This window comes from Bombina bombina, chromosome 1 (genome assembly GCF_027579735.1).
Source record: "Bombina bombina isolate aBomBom1 chromosome 1, aBomBom1.pri, whole genome shotgun sequence".
Lineage (NCBI taxonomy): Eukaryota > Metazoa > Chordata > Amphibia > Anura > Bombinatoridae > Bombina > Bombina bombina.
The window spans coordinates 1,024,866,458-1,024,887,650 of NC_069499.1; the positions used below are offsets into that span (position 1 = coordinate 1,024,866,458).

The 21,193-nt window shown below is 37.6% G+C and overlaps 2 protein-coding genes across 2 annotated transcripts in view; one reads left to right on the plus strand and one right to left on the minus strand.

Annotated features, from left to right (window-relative positions):
• The window catches only part of KIAA1755 (KIAA1755 ortholog), a 243,446-nt gene that overhangs the window by 116,074 nt on the left and 106,179 nt on the right, over positions 1-21,193 (minus strand). Inside the window, exon 13 of the mRNA XM_053718698.1 lies at positions 1,823-2,823. Within this exon, the coding sequence (XP_053574673.1) occupies positions 1,823-2,823 (1,001 nt within the window). The remainder of the gene's footprint in view (positions 1-1,822; positions 2,824-21,193) is intronic.
• The window catches only part of BPI (bactericidal permeability increasing protein), a 404,793-nt gene that overhangs the window by 6,607 nt on the left and 376,993 nt on the right, over positions 1-21,193 (plus strand). The window lies entirely within an intron of this gene.

The following is a 21,193-nucleotide window of genomic DNA, read 5'->3' on the forward strand; positions in this document are numbered from 1 at the left end:
AGCGACGTTTCGGGAGAACCTCCCTTAATCATGATTAAGGGAGGTTCTCCTGAAAAGCAGCTGCTCTTTTTCACTGTGCTGTTTTTCTAAATAAATATTTTTTGCTGTCACTTGCCTTGGATTCTGTAACTTAGGGTAATGTCCTACAAAAAGCCCTTTTAAGGGCTATTGGTAGTTTATTGTAGGTTTTGGGTGTTTTTATTTGGGGGGGGGGGGGGTTATTTTTATAGGGCTATTAGATTAGGTGTAATTGTTTTTATTTTTGATAATTTTGTTTGTTATTTTTTGTAAGCTTAGTGTTTTTTATTTTTCATAATTCAGTGTTTATTATTTTTTGTAATTTTAGATTTTTTTTAATTTTTTTTGTAGTGTTAGTTTTTTTTAAATTTGTAATTTAGATTTTTTAATTGGTAGCATTTTTTATTTTATTAGAATAGTAATGTTAGGTTAATTTATAGTTTAATGTTAGGTTTATTTTTATTTCACTGTTTAGGGTTTAATCACTTTATTTAGTAGCGGCGCTGTGGGGGCCTGGAGGTTTAGGGGTTAATAGGTTTAGTTAGTGGTGGCGATGTGGGAGGCAGGAGATTTAGGGGTTAATAGGTTTATTTAGTGGCGGCGATGTGGGAGGCCGAAGGTTTAGGGTTTAATAGCTTTATTAAAGTGTCTGCAATGTTGGGGAGCGGCAGATTAGGGGTTAATAGTTTTTTTTTATAGTGTTGGCTATGTCGGGGAGAGGCGGAATAGAGGTTAATAACTTTATTATAGTGTCGGTGATGTCAGGGAGTGGTGGAATAGGGGTTAATAACTTTTATTAGTGTCGGCGATGTCGGGGAGCGGAGAAATAGGGGTGTTTAGACTTGGGGTTTATGTTAGGGTGTTAGGTTTAAACGTAACTTTTTTCCCCATAGACATCAATGGGGTTGCATTACGGAGATTTTTCATTCTGCACTTCAGGTGTTTTTCTAACACTCTCTCCCCATTGATGTCTATGGTGGAAAGCATGCACAAGCACGTCAAAGCTTAATGCCATCATATTGCATGCACAAGGAAGCTTTTCAGTAACTTGTAATGGCAGCGCTACGGAGAGTGAAATAACGCAACTTTTTTGGCGTTAGTTTCACACCCTGTTTAGCGCAAAACAGGTAATCTAGGTGATTGTTACTCGTGTAATTTTCTTCTTGTTTTTACCAGATTCTTTCAGTGACTAAATATAAAAACAATTTAAGTAGTAGGTTATGAATAATTCTCAAATGCTCATTTTTTTAAAAGAACCACTGTGTTACTTTTGACTAATAAGGCTCACCATGTGTTTTGACTTATCTTAGTGAGATCTTAGAATTGTTATTAGAATTGCCATTATTAGCACTAATTTCCGTTGTAGACGTCTGTGAGCTCTGCTGTTCTGAAAAGTAAAAAAGAGAGGCTTCATCTTGTCCCCATAATACTCTGACCTGTTTTTATGAAGTGTATGAACTCTACAATGAAGAGATCTGGAAGTTTTAGTGAAAAGTTGCCTAGGATAACATAGGAACTAGAGAACTAGCAAAAAATATCTTCAAATCAATGCTTTAGTACCATTTTGATTCCCTAAAATATGGAGAGCTATTTCCCACCTTAATTAATTATCTCCATAAGGTAATTTGAGAAATGGAAGGTTTTCTCACAACAGTTTTCTTTGATTTTTTTTTTTAAAAAGAATTAATTATTAATAATATAGTGTTGGTGGGCGATAGAGAGAAAAACTGATAGAAATTTAGGAGGTTATAATAGAGGTGACAAATGACTCATAAATTCCGGTATTCACTGGATTTTGACTTACGCAAAATTGGCTCTTGCAGCCCAGTCAGTGTCTGTGGATGAATCCTTTGTGGATCCTCTCATCCATGGCAGATGTGGAGTCAGGGGCTCCATGGCTAATGGTGGGGACATAACAGAAGAGCTCTCTGTAGAGTACTGGGAACTTGTGCCCCCTGTGGAGAAGCTGGCATGTCTAGAAAGAATGCACCTTCTCACATGCTGCACCACTGGTCTACTTGTGTCTTCTCTAGGTACCATGCAAGAGTCATCGCTGTGTGACCTGCCTACGACAGGCCAAGGCAAATGATCAGCTTTGGTAGCACATGATGTCTGTGCAGTGGCAGCACGAGGGAGCTTTGGGCTAGGTGCATGTAAGATCTCCAGAGCTTCATTATTGGAGTTCTGAGCCATGAGCTCAGTGTGCTCAGGATCTGTTCCATTGCTGCTCTTGGATTCCTCAATGGTGGAACATCCCTGGGAGGTTACAGGTTCTCTTGATGCCCTTCCATTACGGCTACTCCGTGCTGCCCTTAGGAAGAGGCCCACTGAGCCGGCATGGAGACCAAAACTGCAACAGTTTATGACAGTTGTCTCTGCTGTCCTCATGCTGCCCCTTGGCCTGAATTCTCTCTCCTCTTTATGTTCTCCTGATGAAGCTTCACTGCATATGGTAGCCCCAACATCCTCTCTCTTATTATTGACTTCCAAGCCCATAGCATTTTCTTTGTGCCATGCAGTTACGTCTGCTCTAGCACCATCTTTGCATTTCTCCAGAGTCTCTTCAAGTAGTTGCTTGGACTCCTGGCATCTCAGCCATGTTTCATTCCACACAGCTAACCCCTTGCAGCTACTCAGGGTGTAGGATTCTTCTTTCATCTCTTGGAACTTGTCTGCTGAGATTTCCTCTATCAACCTCTGCAGGTAATTCTCAAGGCATTGTCGTGTTTCTGGTAGGCACAATCTCTGTTCTGCCATTTTCAGCTGCCCCAGGTAACGGCTGCAACTAATAGTTAGCTGAGTGATCTAGAGGAATCAAATATCACTAATTAATTACTTATAAAATATCTAATTTGTTAAATGCAGATATAAATACATAGAGAAACAATTAACTTTTTGAAACAGACACCAATAATTGCATTTCAAATTGTTAAAGGGACAGTAAAGTCAAAATTAGACTTCCATGATTCAGATAGAGCATGCCATTTTAAAAAAACTTTCCAATTTACCTCTGTTGTCTATTTGCTTTATTCTCTTTTTATTCTTTGTTTAAAAACTTACCTCGGTAGGCTCAGGAGCAGCATGGTACTACTGGGAGCTAAAATGTTTGCTGCACATATATGCCTCTTGTTATTATCTCACCTGATGTGTTCAACTAGATCCTAGTAGTGAATTGCTGCTCCTTAACAAAGGATATTAAGAGAATGAAGCACATTTGATAACAGAAGTAAATTGAAAAGTTGTTTAAAATATTTTGCTCTTTCTAAATCATAAAAAGAGTTTCATATCCCTTTAACAATTCACAAATCTACTATTTTCTCATGTGTTTAATATAATATCTTTCTAAGCTTAGGTCAGCCCTGTGTAAAATAACCACTTAGGGACCATTTATTCCTGGATATTGCAGCCCTATATGAAGGGAGAGTCTGTGTGATTAACTGTGCATATGTAAGGATGTGGGCTCATTATATCTCCTTTGTTTCACTCCAGCTTCTAAAATATTTTTTTTTTTAAATGCTCTGAAGTAGGGTGCTTGACCAAATTTATAAAGGTATTCATAACTACCCTCAGGTTTAGCACTGCATGTCTAACGCGGTGTTGAGTTAGCGTGCAATAAGTGTTAGGTTTTCCTTTCTTCAGCGTGCTCTATTGAAGTCTATGGGAAGAAGTTAACGTAGTTTGTGATATCCGAAAGCCTGAAGTTAGCACACAATGGGTTTCACTTGCGGGCAAACAACTTACTTTCAAATTGTTATACGCGTAGTTCCCCTCGCACACGGTGTTTGCGTGCGAGTAGGAAAAATAATAGTGTGCCGCGTGTAATCTGGCCCTATGTTTTGTACTGCTGCAAAAGTGTAGAAGAAAATTCTTCAAAATATATAATGATAAAAATATGAACTTTTAAAATGTGTGACATAAAAGTATGAATGTTATTAAATATAACATTTTTAGTAAATTATTGGTATTGTATAATAAAAGATGTCTGAAATGTGGCATAAAAGTATGAATGACATTAAATATAACCTTTTTATAAAATGATTATTATTGTATAATGACAGATGTATGCTTATAGGAAAGAGGCAGCATGCAATTAAGACAGACTGTGATATGTGCACTGTTACCGCTGAAATGGCAGAGAGTCTGCAGGTTCTTATTGTCATCTATACAATTATGCTTTGCCATTCATCTGCTATTGTACCGATAGGATCTGCATTTTTGACGTTCAGGCCAGTGCAGGTGACACAGAATATGTAGAGAAATGAAGTACTACTAATATGATATGAAACTTCTCAATATTTGAAGGACTTTTAAAAGACATAAGGCTCGATCTCATACTATGGCCTCTAGTTATCAAGGTCTGGTGGACCTGATCCGACACTGCGGATCAGGTCCGCCAGACCTCGCTGAATACGGTGAGCAATACGCTCGCCGTATTCAGCATTGCACCAGCAGCTCACAAGAGCTGATGGTGCAACGCGGCCCCCTGCAGACTCGCGGCCAATAGGCCGCCAGCAGGGGGGTGTCAATCAACCCGATCGTACTTGATCGGGTTGTTTTCCGGCGATGTCTGTCCACCTGTTCAGAGCAGGCGGACAGGTTATGGAGCAGCGGTCTTTGTGACCGCTGCTACATAACTGCTGTTTCTGGCGAAACACGGGGCATCAAGCTCCATTCAGAGCTTGATACATATGCCCCCAATTCTGCAACAGAAAATGTAACTACAGATATCCCTGTTATGATTTGTGCCAGAATAAAATCCTGGTATGAAAATGTTTATACAAATTCCCACTTTGAAAGATCCTATGCATTTGTCTTTCCCATTACGTTCAATGGGCAATAGTGAACTTTCCCATCAATCAGAATAGATTCAATTCTTTATAAATATTACAGAAGGAAGGATGTGGCAAGACAGCTGCGTGGAAACAACCTTTGAGGGACCTGTTGCTGTTCAGAAAAGACTGAAGAATAAAGATTAATCAGCTGGAAGAGAGTTAATCGATTTTTGGATTTATCTTTATTTCGATTTAGGTTGATCCGTTAGTGGACAAGGATGTGACTGTGGTTGAGGTTTTTAAGGCCAGTTGCACAGTCTCATAATACATAATAATATAGACAGCAGCATTATTGCAACGGGGTCAAAGACTACTTACCAGACTGATTGTTGCAATTAGCCATATGGAGCTGCTGTAACTAAGTGATTTGCAAACTGAGCTGTCGCAGAAGAATAGTGATTAGATGGTCATCTTAAAACAAGACAAAGCTGAAAAATTGGCTGCCACATTGTTTCCTAAACCTGTTCAATTTCTGTAATATCGCTCTTAAAAACAACTCAGCTGCTCTGAAATTGTAAGAATCATAATGATCAGCATCTGCCCCTCCCCAGGACAGCGAATAGAGAGATCAATTCAATTAATTATACTAATGCAGCTGCTTCTATCTCACAACCGTTACATATGTTTCACATAGAATGACTTCCACTGTCAACGGACGCAATAATATTTTAAAAATATTACAAAATGAACCAATAAAACTGAAAACTAACCCAACACCATTTTAAAACAGTGTACTCTAATATATCCACATAAGAAACTTGATAAAAGAAAAATACATTGAAAAACAAGATAACCTTGTAAAATGTGATATAGCGAGATACGACCACACAGGCAATTGTCTTTTTTAATCCTACAATTTTATTTGCAGTTTAGGCTAAAAATCCAGACCATGCCTTGAGAACATCCAGAAATACCCTTTCACGTGTATGCCCTTCTTTTGTAGGTAAATACCGTTCTATAAATTAGTAACATAAGATCACCTTAACGTTGAGGCCCCTCAAAACCTAATGAATGTTCATGAATGTAGCCCAATGAGAGTGAGTCACTGGAGAATGCAAGTGGGATTAAATTGTTGGTATGTTACATAGCAATGATAACATCCCTTGAATGCATGTGAGTTCTAAGCAATCAATGGTTTAAACACCTTCTATAGATATCTAAAAGGCAATAAGCCACTCATGTGACTGTTTTATGTTTTCATCTTCCATTAAGAGGCAGCTGAAAGCTGCTTTTTCATGGTGAACACACACACACACATATATATATATATATATATATATATATATATATATATATATATATATATATATATATATATATATATATATATATTTAGTTTGTAGGTGTATGCACTCTCACCATCTGTTATCAACTGCCAGGGTGCTATAGAGAATGTCCATAGTTTCAGTAGTTAAATAAGCACTCTCTGGACTTTGGCCGTCTGTGTAAACAAACTTTTGTTTACACAGACGGCCAAAGTCCAGAGAGTGCTTATTTAACTACTGAAACTATATATATATATTTATATATATATATATGCCTCTATTTATCAAAGGTCTTGCGGACCTGATCCGACAGTGTGGATCAGGTCCGCAAGACCTCACTAAATGCGGAGAGCAATACGCTCTCCGCATTTAACATTGCACCAGCAGCTCACAGCTACCAGCAGGGAGGTGTCAATCAACCCGATCGTACTCGATCGGGTTGATTTCCGTCGGTTCCTGACTGCCTACCCAGAGCAGGCGGACAGGGTTATGGAGCAGCGGTCTTTAGACTGCTGCTTCATAACTTGTGTTTCTGTCGAGTATGAACTCGCCAGAAACACGGCCCTTCAAGCTCCGTACGGAGCTTGATAAATATGGGCCATAGTCTCGTTGATTGGAGTAGCCGTGTTAGTCCAGAGATTTAGATATCAATATAACAAGAATATTGCATTGAGCAAGAATACTTTTTTATTGGACTAACTATTACATTGTATATTCCACCCTCTTTATGCATAGGTACACAGGTAAGCCTATGTCCACACTTTTGTCATTATTATTATTCCCCTTTTTTTTTCCTTTCTCCTTTTTTGACTATCCTATATTCCCCTATATACATCATTTCACATCTTTATACATATTGATGTTGATATATAACTTTATGTCAGTATACTGTATGTTTTGTGTATTACCATATATTTCCCCTGTCTATTATCCTTTACTGACACTATCTGCCTCTGTCTCCTAAACCCGAATCATGATTTTTACGACACCCCCTCCTCCCCCTGAATTCAGATCTCTGTAACACTTTCTGTCTTACTAGCCATCCTATGTTTTAACATATAATCTGTAAATTCCATCAAATTGGTCAGTATTGCTTCAGACTTGATAAAGGAAGGAACTCTTCCGAAAGCTTGTCATCTTATAAATGTATAGTTAGTCCAATAAAAAAGTATCATTGCTCAATGCAATACTCTTGTTATTTTGATATATATATATATATATATATATATACACAATATGGGGCAAATTACAAGTGGAGCGGTCATTAAAGCTCCTGCTCATGAGCTAAGTCTGCTAGTAGCAAGCTTTTTAATGCGTGTTGGGCAGCGCTCGAATTACAAGTTAAAAGTAAAAAGTTTTTGCTTTGAATATCACAATTGCGTTAATATACTCCCCCATAGAAGTCAATTGAGCAAAAAAAAACCACTCTTCTCATGCGTAAACAAGATCACATAGTCTCAAGTCCGCTAACCTGACATGAAAATATTAATATTTCACATTAGAATGTTCTTCGCATAGCAAAATAAATTCTATTTAGTCATAAATACATATTTCTATGTATATCTGATGGTATTTTGGTACAACATATATCTATACTTATATATAGAATATTATATTAAGGTATAAATATCTACAGATATATATAGGGATATCTATTTATAAATACATAGAACATATTCTGTTATGTGCACAACATTGGAATGTAACATATTTACAGTAAATAAACACTATAACACTTCATTAAAAAAAATTATATTGCATATATATGCTTTTACATCTATTTGACTGCAAAGGACTCCAATGCACTTATATATATACAGGGAGTGCAGAATTATTAGGCAAGTTGTATTTTTGAGGATTAATTTTATTATTGAACAACAACCATGTTCTCAATGAACCCAAAATACTCATTAATATCAAAGCTGAATAGTTTTGGAAGTAGTTTTTAGTTTGTTTTTAGTTATAGCTATTTTAGGGGGATATCTGTGTGTGCAGGTGACTATTACTGTGCATAATTATTAGGCAACTTAACAAAAAACAAATATATACCCATTTCAATTATTTATTTTTACCAGTGAAACCAATATAACATCTCAACATTCACAAATATACATTTCTGACATTCAAAAACAAAACACAAACAAATCAGTGACCAATATAGCCACCTTTCTTTGCAAGGACACTCAAAAGCCTGCCATCCATGGATTCTGTCAGTGTTTTGATCTGTTCACCATCAACATTGCGTGCAGCAGCAACCACAGCCTCCCAGACACTGTTCAGAGAGGTGTACTGTTTTCCCTCCTTGTAAATCTCACATTTGATGATGGACCACAGGTTCTCAATGGGGTTCAGATCAGGTGAACAAGGAGGCCATGTCATTAGATTTTCTTCTTTTATACCCTTTCTTGCCAGCCACGCTGTGGAGTACTTGGACGCATCCTGCATGAAAATCATGTTTTTCTTGAAGGATGCAGACTTCTTCCTGTGCCACTGCTTGAAGAAGGTGTCTTCCAGAAACTGGCAGTAGGACTGGGAGTTGAGCTTGACTCCATCCTCAACCCGAAAAGGCCCCACAAGCTCATCTTTGATGATACCAGCCCAAACCAGTACTCCCCCTCCACCTTGCTGGCGTCTGAGTCGGACTGGAGCTCTCTGCCCTTTACCAATCCAGCCACGGGCCCATCCATCTGGCCCATCAAGACTCACTCTCATTTCATCAGTCCATAAAACCTTAGAAAAATCAGTCTTGAGATATTTCTTGGCCCAGTCTTGACGTTTCAGCTTGTGTGTCTTGTTCAGTGGTGGTCGTCTTTCAGCCTTTCTTACCTTGGCCATGTCTCTGAGTATTGCACACCTTGTGCTTTTGGGCACTCCAGTGATGTTGCAGCTCTGAAATATGGCCAAACTGGTGGCAAGTGGCATCTTGGCAGCTGCACGCTTGACTTTTCTCAGTTCATGGGCAGTTATTTTGCGCCTTGGTTTTTCCACACGCTTCTTGCGACCCTGTTGACTATTTTGAATGAAACGCTTGATTGTTCGATGATCACGCTTCAGAAGCTTTGCAATTTTAAGAGTGCTGCATCCCTCTGCAAGATATCTCACTATTTTTTACTTTTCTGAGCCTGTCAAGTCCTTCTTTTGACCCATTTTGCCAAAGGAAAGGAAGTTGCCTAATAATTATGCACACCTGATATAGGGTGTTGATGTCATTAGACCACACCCCTTCTCATTACAGAGATGCACATCACCTAATATGCTTAATTGGTAGTAGGCTTTCAAGCCTATACAGCTTGGAGTAAGACAACATGCATAAAGAGGATGATGTGGTCAAAATACTCATTTGCCTAATAATTCTGCACTCCCTGTATATATATATATATATATATATATATATATATATATATATACAGTATATATATATATATATATATATATATATACATATATATATATATATATATATATATATAGTATAAGCAAAGAGAATGAAACCTTCACAGCGCTACTCCATTCATTCAATTACAGTAGAACTGTAGATACAATGGCTTCTAGTTATCAACGTGTCTACTTACCTGCCTTCGCCGGCCCCAATACGTCCGCCTAAGCTTGCATACCATCGCAGCCGCGGACCGGAATAATATCGCCAAAGTTATTAATAAAGCTGTCAAAAAGCCGTGCACCAAGTACGGGGCGATGAGCAGCGGACTGTGATAGTTATCACTCATCCGATCTCGCTGCTCTTCGGCTTTTTCCCAGCTTTATTGCTAGCCTGTCACCAAGCACCCACACTAAACTACACTGTTCTACCCCCTATACCGGCACCCGACGAGCCCCCTGCAACTAAATAAAGTTAGTAACCCCTAAACCGCCGCTCCCGGACACCGCTGCAACTATAATAAATGTATTAACCCCTAAACCGCCGCTCCCGGAGCCCACCGCCACCTACATTATACCTAGTAACCCCTATCCTGACCCCCTATACCGCCGCCACCTATAATAAATTTATTAACCCCTATCCTGCCAATCCCGGACCCCGCCGCAACTAAATAAATTGTTTAACCCCTAAACCGCCGCTCCCGGACCCCGCCGCCACCTATATTAAACTTATTAACCCCTAATCTGCCCCCCTTACACCGTCGCCACCTATAATAAATTTATTAACCCCTATCCTGCCCCCCCTACACCGCCGCAACCTATAATACATTTATTAACCCCTATCCTGCCCCCCCTACACCGCCGCCACTATAACAAATTATTAACCCCTAAACCTAACCCTAACCCTAACACCCCCCTAACTTAAATATTAATTAAATAAATCTAAATAAATATTACTCTTATTAACTAAATTAATCCTATTTAAAACTAAATACTTACCTTTAAAATAAACCCTAATATAGCTACAATATAAATAATAATTATATTGTAGCTATCTTATGATTTATTTTTATTTTACAGGCAACTTTCAATTTATTTTAACTAAGTACAATAGCTATTAAATAGTTATTAACTATTTAATACCTACCTAGTTAAAATAAAGAGAAAATTACCTGTAAAATAAAAACTAACCTAAGTTACAATTACACCTAACACTACACTATCATTAAATAAATTATTCCTATTTAAAACTAAATACTTACCTGTAAAATAAACCCTAAGATAGCTACAATGTAATTAATAATTACATTGTACCTATTTTAGGGTTTATATTTATTTTACAGGTAACTTTGTATTTATTTTAGCTAGTTAGAATAGTTATTAAATAGTTATTAACTATTTAATAACTACCTAGCTAAAAGAAATACAAAATTACCTGTAAAATAAATCCTAACCTAAGTTACAATTAAACCTAACACTACACTATCATTAAATTAATTAAATAAATTACCTACAAATAACTACAATTAAATGCAATTAAATAAACTAACTAAAGTACAAAAAATAAAAAAAGCTAAATTACAAAAAATAAAAAAAATAAGTTACAAACATTTCAAAAATATTACAACAATTTTACGCTACTTACACCTAATCTAAGCCCCCTAATAAAACAAAGCCCCCCAAAATAAAAAAATGCCCTACCCTATTCTACATTAAAAAGTTAACAGCTCTATTACCTTACCAGCCCTTAAAAGGGCCTTTTGCGGGGTATGCCCCAAAGAAATCAGCTCTTTTGCCTGTAAAATAAAAATACAACCCCCCCAACATTAAAACCCACCACCCACACACCCCTACTCTAACCCAAACCCCCCTTAAATAAACCTAACACTACCCACCTGAAGATCATCCTACCTTTAGCCGTCTTCAGCCAGCCGACCACTGATGGAACAGAAGAGGAGATCCGCAGCGGCAGAAGTCATCATCCAAGGGGCGCTGAAGAAGTCTTCCATCCTATTGAAGTCATCATCCAAGGGGCGCTGAAGAAGTCTTCCATCCGATTGAAGTCATCATCCATGCGACGTCTTCAATCTTCATCCATCCGGAGCAGAGCGGAGCCATCTTCAGATGAGCCGACGCGGAGCCATCCTCTTCTACCGACGGACTAACGAAGAATGACGGTTCCTTTAAGGGACGTCATCCAAGATGGCGTCCCTCGAATTCCGATTGGCTGATAGGATTCTATCAGCCAATCGGAATTAAGGTAGGAAAAATCTGATTGTCTGATTTAATCAGCCAATCAGATTGAAGTTCAATCCGATTGTCTGATCCAATCAGCCAATCAGATTGAGCTCACATTCTATTAGCTGATCAGAACAGCCAATAGAATGCAAGCTCAATCTGATTGGCTGGTTAATCAGACAATCAGATTCCTACCTTAATTCCGATTGGCTGATAGAATCCTATCAGCTAATCGGAATTCGAGGGACGCCATCTTGGATGACGTCACTTAAAGGAACTGTCATTCGTCGTTAGTCCGTCGGTAGAAGAGGATGGCTCCGCGTCGGCTCGTCTGAAGATGGCTCCGCTCCGGATGGATGAAGATTGAAGACGCCGCCTGGATGATGACTTCAATCGGATGGAAGACTTCTTCAGCTCCCCTTGGATGAAGACTTCTGCCGCTGCGGATCTCCTCTTCTGTTCCATCGGTGGTCGGCTGGCTGAAGACGGCTAAAGGTAGGATGATCTTCAGGGGGTAGTGTTAGGTTTATTTAAGGGGGTTTTGGGTTAGAGTAGGGGTGTGTGGGTGGTGGGTTTTAATGTTGGGGGGGTTGTATTTTTTTTTACAAGCAAAAGAGCTGTTTTCTTTGGGGCATGCCCCGCAAAAGGCCATTTTAAGGGCTGCTAAGGTAATAGAGCTGTTAACTTTTTAATGTAGAATAGGGTAGGGCATTTTTTTATTTTGGGGGGCTTTGTTATTTTATTAGGGGGCTTAGATTAGGTGTAAGTAGCTTAAAATTGTTGTAATATTTTTGAAATGTTTGTAACTTATTTTTTTTATTTTTGTAACTTATTTTTTTTTTTTTTTGTAACTTAGCTTTTTTTATTTTTTGTACTTTATTTAGTTTATTTAATTGTATTTAATTGTAGTTATTTGTAGATAATTTATTTAATTAATTTAATGATAGTGTAGTCTTAGGTTTAATTGTAACTTAGGTTAGGATTTATTTTACAGGTAATTTTGTATTTCTTTTAGCTAGGTAGTTATTAAATAGTTAATAACTATTTAATAACTATACTAACTAGCTAAAATAAATACAAAGTTACCTGTAAAATAAATATAAACCCTAAAATAGCTACAATGTAATTATTAATTACATTGTAGCTATCTTATGGTTTATTTTACAGGTAAGTATTTAGTTTTAAATAGGATTAATTTAGTTAATAAGAGTAATATTTATTTAGATTTATTTAATTAATATTTAAGTTAGGGGGGTTTTAGGGTTAGACTTAGGTTTAGGAGTTAATAATTTTATTATAGTGGCGGCGGTGTAGGGGGGGCAGGATAGGGGTTAATAGGTATTATGTAGGTGGCGGCGGGGTCCGGGAGCGGCGGTTTAGGGGTTAATCAGTTTATTATAGTGGCGGTGGGCTCCGGAAGCAGCGGTTTAGGGAGTAATACATTTATTTAGTTGCGGCGATGTAGGGGGGGGACAGATTAGGGGTGTTTAGACTCAGGGTACATGTTAGGGTGTTAGGTGCAAAAAAGAAAAAAGTATTTGGTTCGCAAGCACTACTCTGTTCCCAAAAAACAATGTTAAAAAAGACAGATTAATTATAAAATGGGTGTAAATGCGCTATACAGCAATGTATACTTAAAATGGATAAATAAGGGATCTTAGGATAACTACTAAGAAGCGTGACGTTAAAAAAGCGGTAAAATATATATATTTTCAGATAATACTGTATATGAATTAATCTAATACACCAATTTTCGATAAGGGGTTCAGATATTTAAAAACAATGCTTTAGGTGTTAGGTGCAGACATCTCCCATAGGAATCAATGGGATGTTGGGCAGCAGCGAAAATGAACTTTCGCTATGGTCAGACTCCCATTGATTCCTATGGGATCCGCCGCCTCCAGGGCGGCGGGTTGAAAACCAGGTACGCTGGGCCGGAAAAGTGCCGAGTGTACCTGCTAGTTTTTTTATAACTAGCAAAAGTAGTCAGATTGTGCCGAACTTGTGTGCGGAACATCTGGAGTGACGTAAGAATCGATCTGTGTCGGACTGAGCCCAGCGGATCGAAGCTTACGTCACTAAATTTTACTTTTGCTGGTCTCTAGCCTTTGATAACTAAGGTGAATCAGCCTCGCCACAAATACGCTGTGGAATTCCAGCGTATTTGAGGTTGACGGCTTGATAACTAGGGGCCAATGTATAAAACTGTGTAAATAAAATAAGAGAATCAAATAATCACACTATATAAATATGAATATAAACACAATTAGCTTGTAATCCACCAATATGATGTAAATACACCAGTTAGTATATATATTTTTGTCATATGAAAAGAGAATATATATGAGTTAATATCTCTAGAAAGTCCTATTGCAATAAAAATACACAAAAGTTGTAGATGTGGAGTATCCATGCCTGGGCAATCGATCTACTTACACAAAGTAACTTCAATCAGATTTTCCAGGTTACAATAGTGGGCTCTTCAATATTTCCCTCACTTTAAAATGTGTTCTGTAAAAAGATACCATTTCTATCATTGAAACTAATGAGTTATTTAATACTCGTAAAAATTGTATTTCTCGCTGTACAGGCCATTTTTACAGTTTAGTCTGCTGCTTCCCAAATTTAATTTGCAACCAATAGGGACCTCTTCCCTTTGATAAATTTGCCCTGTGTCTTGAGCAATATAGACCCTGAGCAATCCATCATGGACACAGGTTAAAGGTATTCACAAGGAAATGTTCTATATCTGCTCATTTGATTATCCTTATATCATGCAAAGAGTTGCCAATTTGTTTGTATATTTAGGACATTTCTGTCTGAGCTCTTTTTTTGGAAATAAAGCAATTTATTTTACAGTTTTACTTTTAATAATGGCTTCACATTAATGCTCAATGTAGTGCTTTTAATACACAAACTTCCACGTTCCCTATTTTAACATTAAAGGTTTTTATTAGTGTTTCTCTTTTGTCACTCTAGTCCTATCTACACAAGGTCACAACAGAAAACAAACACATCCCCTTGCTTCAACGAGCAGATTCTTTCTTTCTTTTTTTTTTTTCAAATGCCTAAAGAGGGCAGTCCTGCATCATACAATACATGGTAATGACTCTTCGTCTCGGTGCTTTCCCATTGCAGTTAGCATGATGTCACGATGCATCACCAACAAAAAGCAATGCATAACAAATGACAAGAGACCCCTAGAGAATAAGCAAGTGGATAGACATCATCCACAGAGGAGACATCCTGTCACTTTACAAGTAATCTCTACAAATTTATTTTACCCAATGATTTAGGGATTAAATGGGTAATTTTAAAGAGAATTCTACGAAGCATTTTATACAGAAATGGTTTTAGAATCACCTTAAATAGATAAGTATTTCTCAAATATCTGCATCAAAAAGACAATGTATCTTTATAAATAGGGATGATAAAGTGACCAAACAGCTAAATATCAATATAGCGGTGGTATTTTCTATAACTTAGTCCTGCTTCTATTTTACAATCCCTCTTATCTCTCTTTAACTTTTAATGTTTTGGTATTCATTTGCATCAGGGTCATCATAATTTAGTGGTGGTTAATAGTGTTTGTGAGTTTATTGCATTGGAGGATATGGTTTAGGCAATCTCAAGAGTAACATAAGAAACTAAATGGTTAATAACTGTGTATGGCTTGATCATTATAAGCATGTTAATGTTTGCAAGTTAGCCTTTTTCAGTATCTACTTGGTCACAGTCAGCCATTTTAATTATCAGCAGCACTTTTTGTATTATTGTTTCTGTAAGAAATGGCCCTGTACTTACATGTGCCAGTCCTGTTTGATCACAAGCCAATATTTTTTTAATTTTATATATTGAGGTTAAATATAAAGAGTCATCTCAGGTAGTTTACAATACATTATAAAAGTACATTTTCAGTGGATAGAATATTATATGTATTATATGGTATTCATTATACATATGCTGTAAACAAAGACATTACATAAAATAATGCCTATGACTCACTGATGATATATTAACCAATAAACCTCAATTTAAATTTTTTATACAATGCAAGGTAAAGGAACACCTTCTATCTCAAGAGGCTAATTTTGGGTCTCAAAGGATTGGAAAAAGTATTGATAAACTGGAGAAGGCCATAAAAGATAAATGATAAACAAAGAAGAAAAAACAAAGAAGAAAAAAATGTAAAAATATTTTACATTCCAATGTTCTTCACATAAGGGAATATGTTCTGTGTATTTATAAATAGATATTCCAATATATATATATATGTATATTTCTTTCATGTAATTGGCAAGAGTCCATGAGCTAGTAACGTATGGGATATACAATCCTACCAGGAGGGGCAAAGTTTCCCAAACCTCAAAATATATAAATACACCCCTCACCACACCCACAATTCAGTTTTACAAACTTTGCCTCCTATTGAGGTGGTGAAGTAAGTTTGTGCTAAGATTTCTACGTTGACATGCACTTCCCAGCATTTTTGAAGCCCAATTCCTCTCAGAGTACAGCGAATGTCAGAGGGATGTGAAGGGAGTATCACCTATTGAATGCAATGGTTTTCCTCATGGGAGATCTATTTCATAGGTTCTCTGTTATTGGTCGTAGAGATTCATCTCCTACCTCCCTTTTCAGATCGACGATATACTCTCATATACCATTACCTCTACTGATAACTGTTTCAGTACTGGTTTGGCTATCTGCTATATGTGGATGGGTGTCTTTCGGTTAGTATGTTTTTATTACTTAAGACACCTCAGCTATGGTTTGGCACTTTATGCATTAATATAAAGTTCTAAATATATGTATTGTACTTATATTTGCCATGAGTCAGGTTCATGTATTTCCTTTTTGCAGACTGTCAGTTTCATATTTGGGGAAAATAAACATATTAAGAAATATTTTTTCTTACCTGGGGTTTAAATTTGACTACATTTTTCTAAATTGCGGGCAGGACTAGGCCCACGGGTGCGCCAAATGCTAGACTTTATTGCGTCATTCTTGGCGCGAGAATTTTTTTTTTGCCGCGAGTGTACATCTGTTGACGCAAGTTTGTCATTTCCGGCATCATAGTTGACGCCGAGTTCCTTTCACAAGGTTGCGTCGTTAGTGACGCAAATGTCCGGACGTACGTTGTGCGTCATACTTGGCGCCAAATTTTTTCATTATTTTTTCACCCCATTGTTATTTGCCTCTTGCCTTTTTCTATGTCAGAGGGCTATGCTATTTGCATTTTTTTCCCATTCCTGAAACTGTCATATAAGGAAATTGATAATTTGCTTTATATGTTGTTTTTTCTCTTACATTTTGCAAGATGTCTGATCCTGTCCCAGAAGTATCTGTTGGAACTTTGTTGCCTGATATCGGTTCTACCAAAGCTAAGTGCATTTGTTGTAAACTTGTGGAGATTATATCTCCGAATGTCATTTCTAATAGTTGTCATGATAAACTTTTACATGCAGATAATGTGTCCATCAGTAATAGTACATTGCCGGTTGCAGTTACTTCAACTTCTAATGTACATGATATACCTATGAATTTTAAAGAATTTGTTACTGATTCTATTCAGACGGCTCTGTCTGCTTTTTCCGCCTTCTAATAAATGTAAAAGGTCTTTTAAAACTTCTCATAAGGTTGATGAAATTTTAAATCACCGACAACATAATGAATTATCCTCCTCTGATGAGGATCTATCTGATTCAGAAGATCCTTCCTCAGATATTGACACTGACAAATCTACTTATTTATTTAAAATGGAGTATATATTCGTTCTTTGTTAAAAGAAGTGTTAATTACTTTGGATATTGAGGAAACTAGTCCTCTTGACATTAAAACTAGTAAACGTTTAAATTCTGTTTTTAAACCTCCTGTGGTTACTCCAGAGGTTTTTCCTATTCCTGCTGCTATTTCTGATATGATTTCTAAGGAATGGAATAAGCCGGGTACTTCTTTTATTTCTTCTTCAAGGTTTAAAAAATTGTATCCTTTACCAGCAATTTCAATAGAGTTTTGGGAAAGGATCCCCAAAGTTGATAGGGCTATTTCTACTCTTGCTAAACGTACCACTATTCCTATGGAAGATAGCGCTTCTTTTAAGGATCCTTTAGATATGAATGAATCTTATCTAAGGAAAGCCTATTTATATTCAGGTCATCTTCTCAGGCCTGCAATTTCTTTGGCTGATGTTGCAGCTGCATCAACTTTTTGGTTGGAGAATTTAGCGCAACAAGAATTGGATTCTGACGTTTCTAGCATTGTTCGTTTACTGCAACATGCTAATCATTTTATTTGTGATGCCATTTTTTATATTATCAAAATTGATGTTAGATCCATGTCTTTAGCTATTTTAGCTAGAAGAGCTTTGTGGCTTAAATCTTGAAATGCTGATATGACATCTAAGTCTAGATTGCTATCTCTTTCTTTCCAAGGTAGTAATTTGTTTGGTTCTCTGTTGGATTCTATTATTTCAACTGTTACTGGGGGGAAGGGAGTTTTTTTGCCTCAGGATAAAAAACCTAAGGGTAAATCTAAGGCTTCTAACAGTTTTCGTTCCTTTCGTCAAAATAAGGAACAAAAACCTAATCCTTCCCCCAAGTAATCTGTTTCCAATTGGAAGCCTTCCTCAAATTGGAATAAATCCAAGCCTTTTAAGAAACAAAAGTCAGCCCCTTAGTCCGCATGAAGGTGCGGCCCTCATTCCAGCTCAGCTTTTAGTTCAAGGGGCTTCTTTTGTTCGGCCAACCTGGACTGTGATCACAACAGATGCAAGTCTTTCAGGTTGGGGAGCTGTTTGGGGATCTCTGACAGCACAAGGGGTTTGGAAATCTCAAGATGCGAGATTACCAATCAATATTTTAGAACTCCGTGCAATTCTCAGAGCTCTTCAGTTTTGGCCCCTGTTGAAGAGAGAACCATTCATTTGTTTTCAGACAGAAAATATCACAACAGTGGCATATGTCAATCATCAGGGTGGGACTCACAGTCCCCAAGCTATGAAAGAAGTATCTTGGATACTTGTTTGGGCAGAATCCAGCTCCTGTCAAATTTCTGCGGTGCATATCCCAGGTGTAGACAATTGGGAGGTGGATTATCTCAGCCGTCAGACTTTACATCCGGGGGAGTGGTCTCTCTCCAGATGTGTTTTCTCAGATTGTTCAGATGTGGGGTCTTCCAGAGATAGATCTGATGGCCTCTCATCTAAACAAGAAACTTCCCAGATACCTGTCCAGGTCCAGGGATTTTCAGGCGGAAGCAGTGGATGCATTGACACTTCCTTGGTGTTATCAACCTGCTTACATTTTCCTGCCTCTAGTTCTTCTTCCAAGAGTGATCTCCAAAATCATCATGGAACAATCGTTTGTGTTGCTGGTGGCTCCAGCATGGCCTCACAGGTTTCGGTATGCGGCTCTTGTTCAGATGTCCAGTTGCCAACCTTGGCCTCTTCCGTTAAGGCCGGACCTATTGTCTCAAGGTCCCTTTTTCCATCAGGATCTCAAATCATTAAATTTGAAGGTGTGGAAATTGAACACCTAGTGCTAAGTCATAGAGGTTTCTCTGACTCAGTGATTAATACTATGTTACAAGCTCGTAAATCTGTCTCTAGAAAGATTTATTATCGAGTTTGGAAGACTTATATTTCATGGTGTTCCTCTCATAAATTTTCTTGGCATTCTTTTAGAATTCCTAGAATTTTACAGTTTCTTCAGGATGGTTTGGATAAGGGTTTTTCTGCAAGTTCCTTGAAGAGACAAATATCTGCTCTTTCTGTTTTATTTCACAGAAAGATTGCCAAACTTCCTGATATTCACTGTTTTGTACAGGCTTTGGTTCATTAAATCAATCTCTCCTCCTTGGAGTCTTAATTTGGTTTCAAGGGCTTTACAGGCTCCTCCATTTGAGCCTATGCATTCTTTGGACATTAAACTACTTTCTTTGGCCATCTCTTCTGCTAGAAGAGTTTCTGAGCTATCTGCTCTTTCTTGTGAATCTCCTTTTCTGATTTTTCATCAGGATAAGGCGGTTTGCAGACTTTATTTGAATTTTTACCTAAGGTTGTTAATTCTAACAACATTAGTAGAGAAATTGTTGTCCCTTCCTTGTGTCCTAATCCTAAGAATTCTTTGGAAAGATCCTTGCATTGTTTGGATGTGATGAGAACTTTGAAATTTTATGTTGAAGCTACTAAATTTATTTTCTGGTTCTAGGAAAGGTCAGAAGGCTTCTGCTATTCCCTTGGCTTCTTGGTTAAAGTTTTTGATTCATCAAACTTATTTGGAGTCGGGTCAGGCCCCGTCTCAGAGAATTACAGCTCATTCTACTAGATCAGTCTCCACTTCGTGGGCTTTTAAGAATGATGCTTCAGTTGATCAGATTTGCAAAGCGGCGACTTGGTCTTCTTTGCAAACATTTACTAAATTCTACCATTTTTCAGGCAGTTGTTTCAGTTTGATTGTGGTTATGATTTTTTTGTATAAAGCACAATTATTTCCAAATTCCTTTGTTGATGCTTTTTACTCCTTTCTTTATCACCCCACTACTTGGCTATTCATTAAACTGAATTGTGGGTGTGGTGAGGGGTGTATTTATAGACATTTTGAGGTTTGGGAAACTTTGCCCCTCCTGATAGGATTGTATATCCCATACGTCACTAGCTCATGGACTCTTGCCAATATGAAAGAAATTAATTTATCAGGTAAATTCTTACATAAATTATGTTATCTATAGGGCATTTGTTAGAGCATTGCCCTAACGTGATTAAAGCTCTTTTTCTTAAAATAAAAGCAAAACCCTAACATAAAAAACCCCTAAAACACCCCCCCCAAATAAACCTAATGCTAATCGCCAAAGACGGTACTCACTGAACTTGAGTCTGGCTTCTACGTGATCGCCAAATGCAGTGCTCCTCTTCATGGCATTGGTCCATCTTCATGAAGGTCCCCTTCTATCTTCATCCCTACGGCGGTAGTCCATCTTCATCGATCTTCTGCCACCACTCCTCTAGGGAAGTCTTTATCCATTTTCCAACCAACGCGCCTTCTTATCTTCTTTTCTTCTCATCTTTGAATCTTCCATGCACGACGTCCTCTTTATTTGGCAACCCACCACACGCAGAATTTTAAAAGCGAGGAATCCCCTTATATAGGGGTACCCTTGCATTCCTATTGGCTGATTTTCAAATCCAAATTCAAATCAGCCAATAGAAAAAGCTTTCATTCTATTGGCTGATTTGAATTTGGAAATGAAAATCAGCCAATAGCAATGCAATGGGGGGACCCCGCATTCAAACTTTAGTGTGTGGCGAGTGAACACATGAAGGAGACGTCGGCAATGGAAGATCTGAAGATAAGAAAAAACATCAGATGAATGAAGACTTCCCTAGTGGAGCAATGGCAGAAGATGAATGAAGATGGACCAATGCCACCGGGATGGAGATAGAAGAAGACCACTGCCTCAATAAAG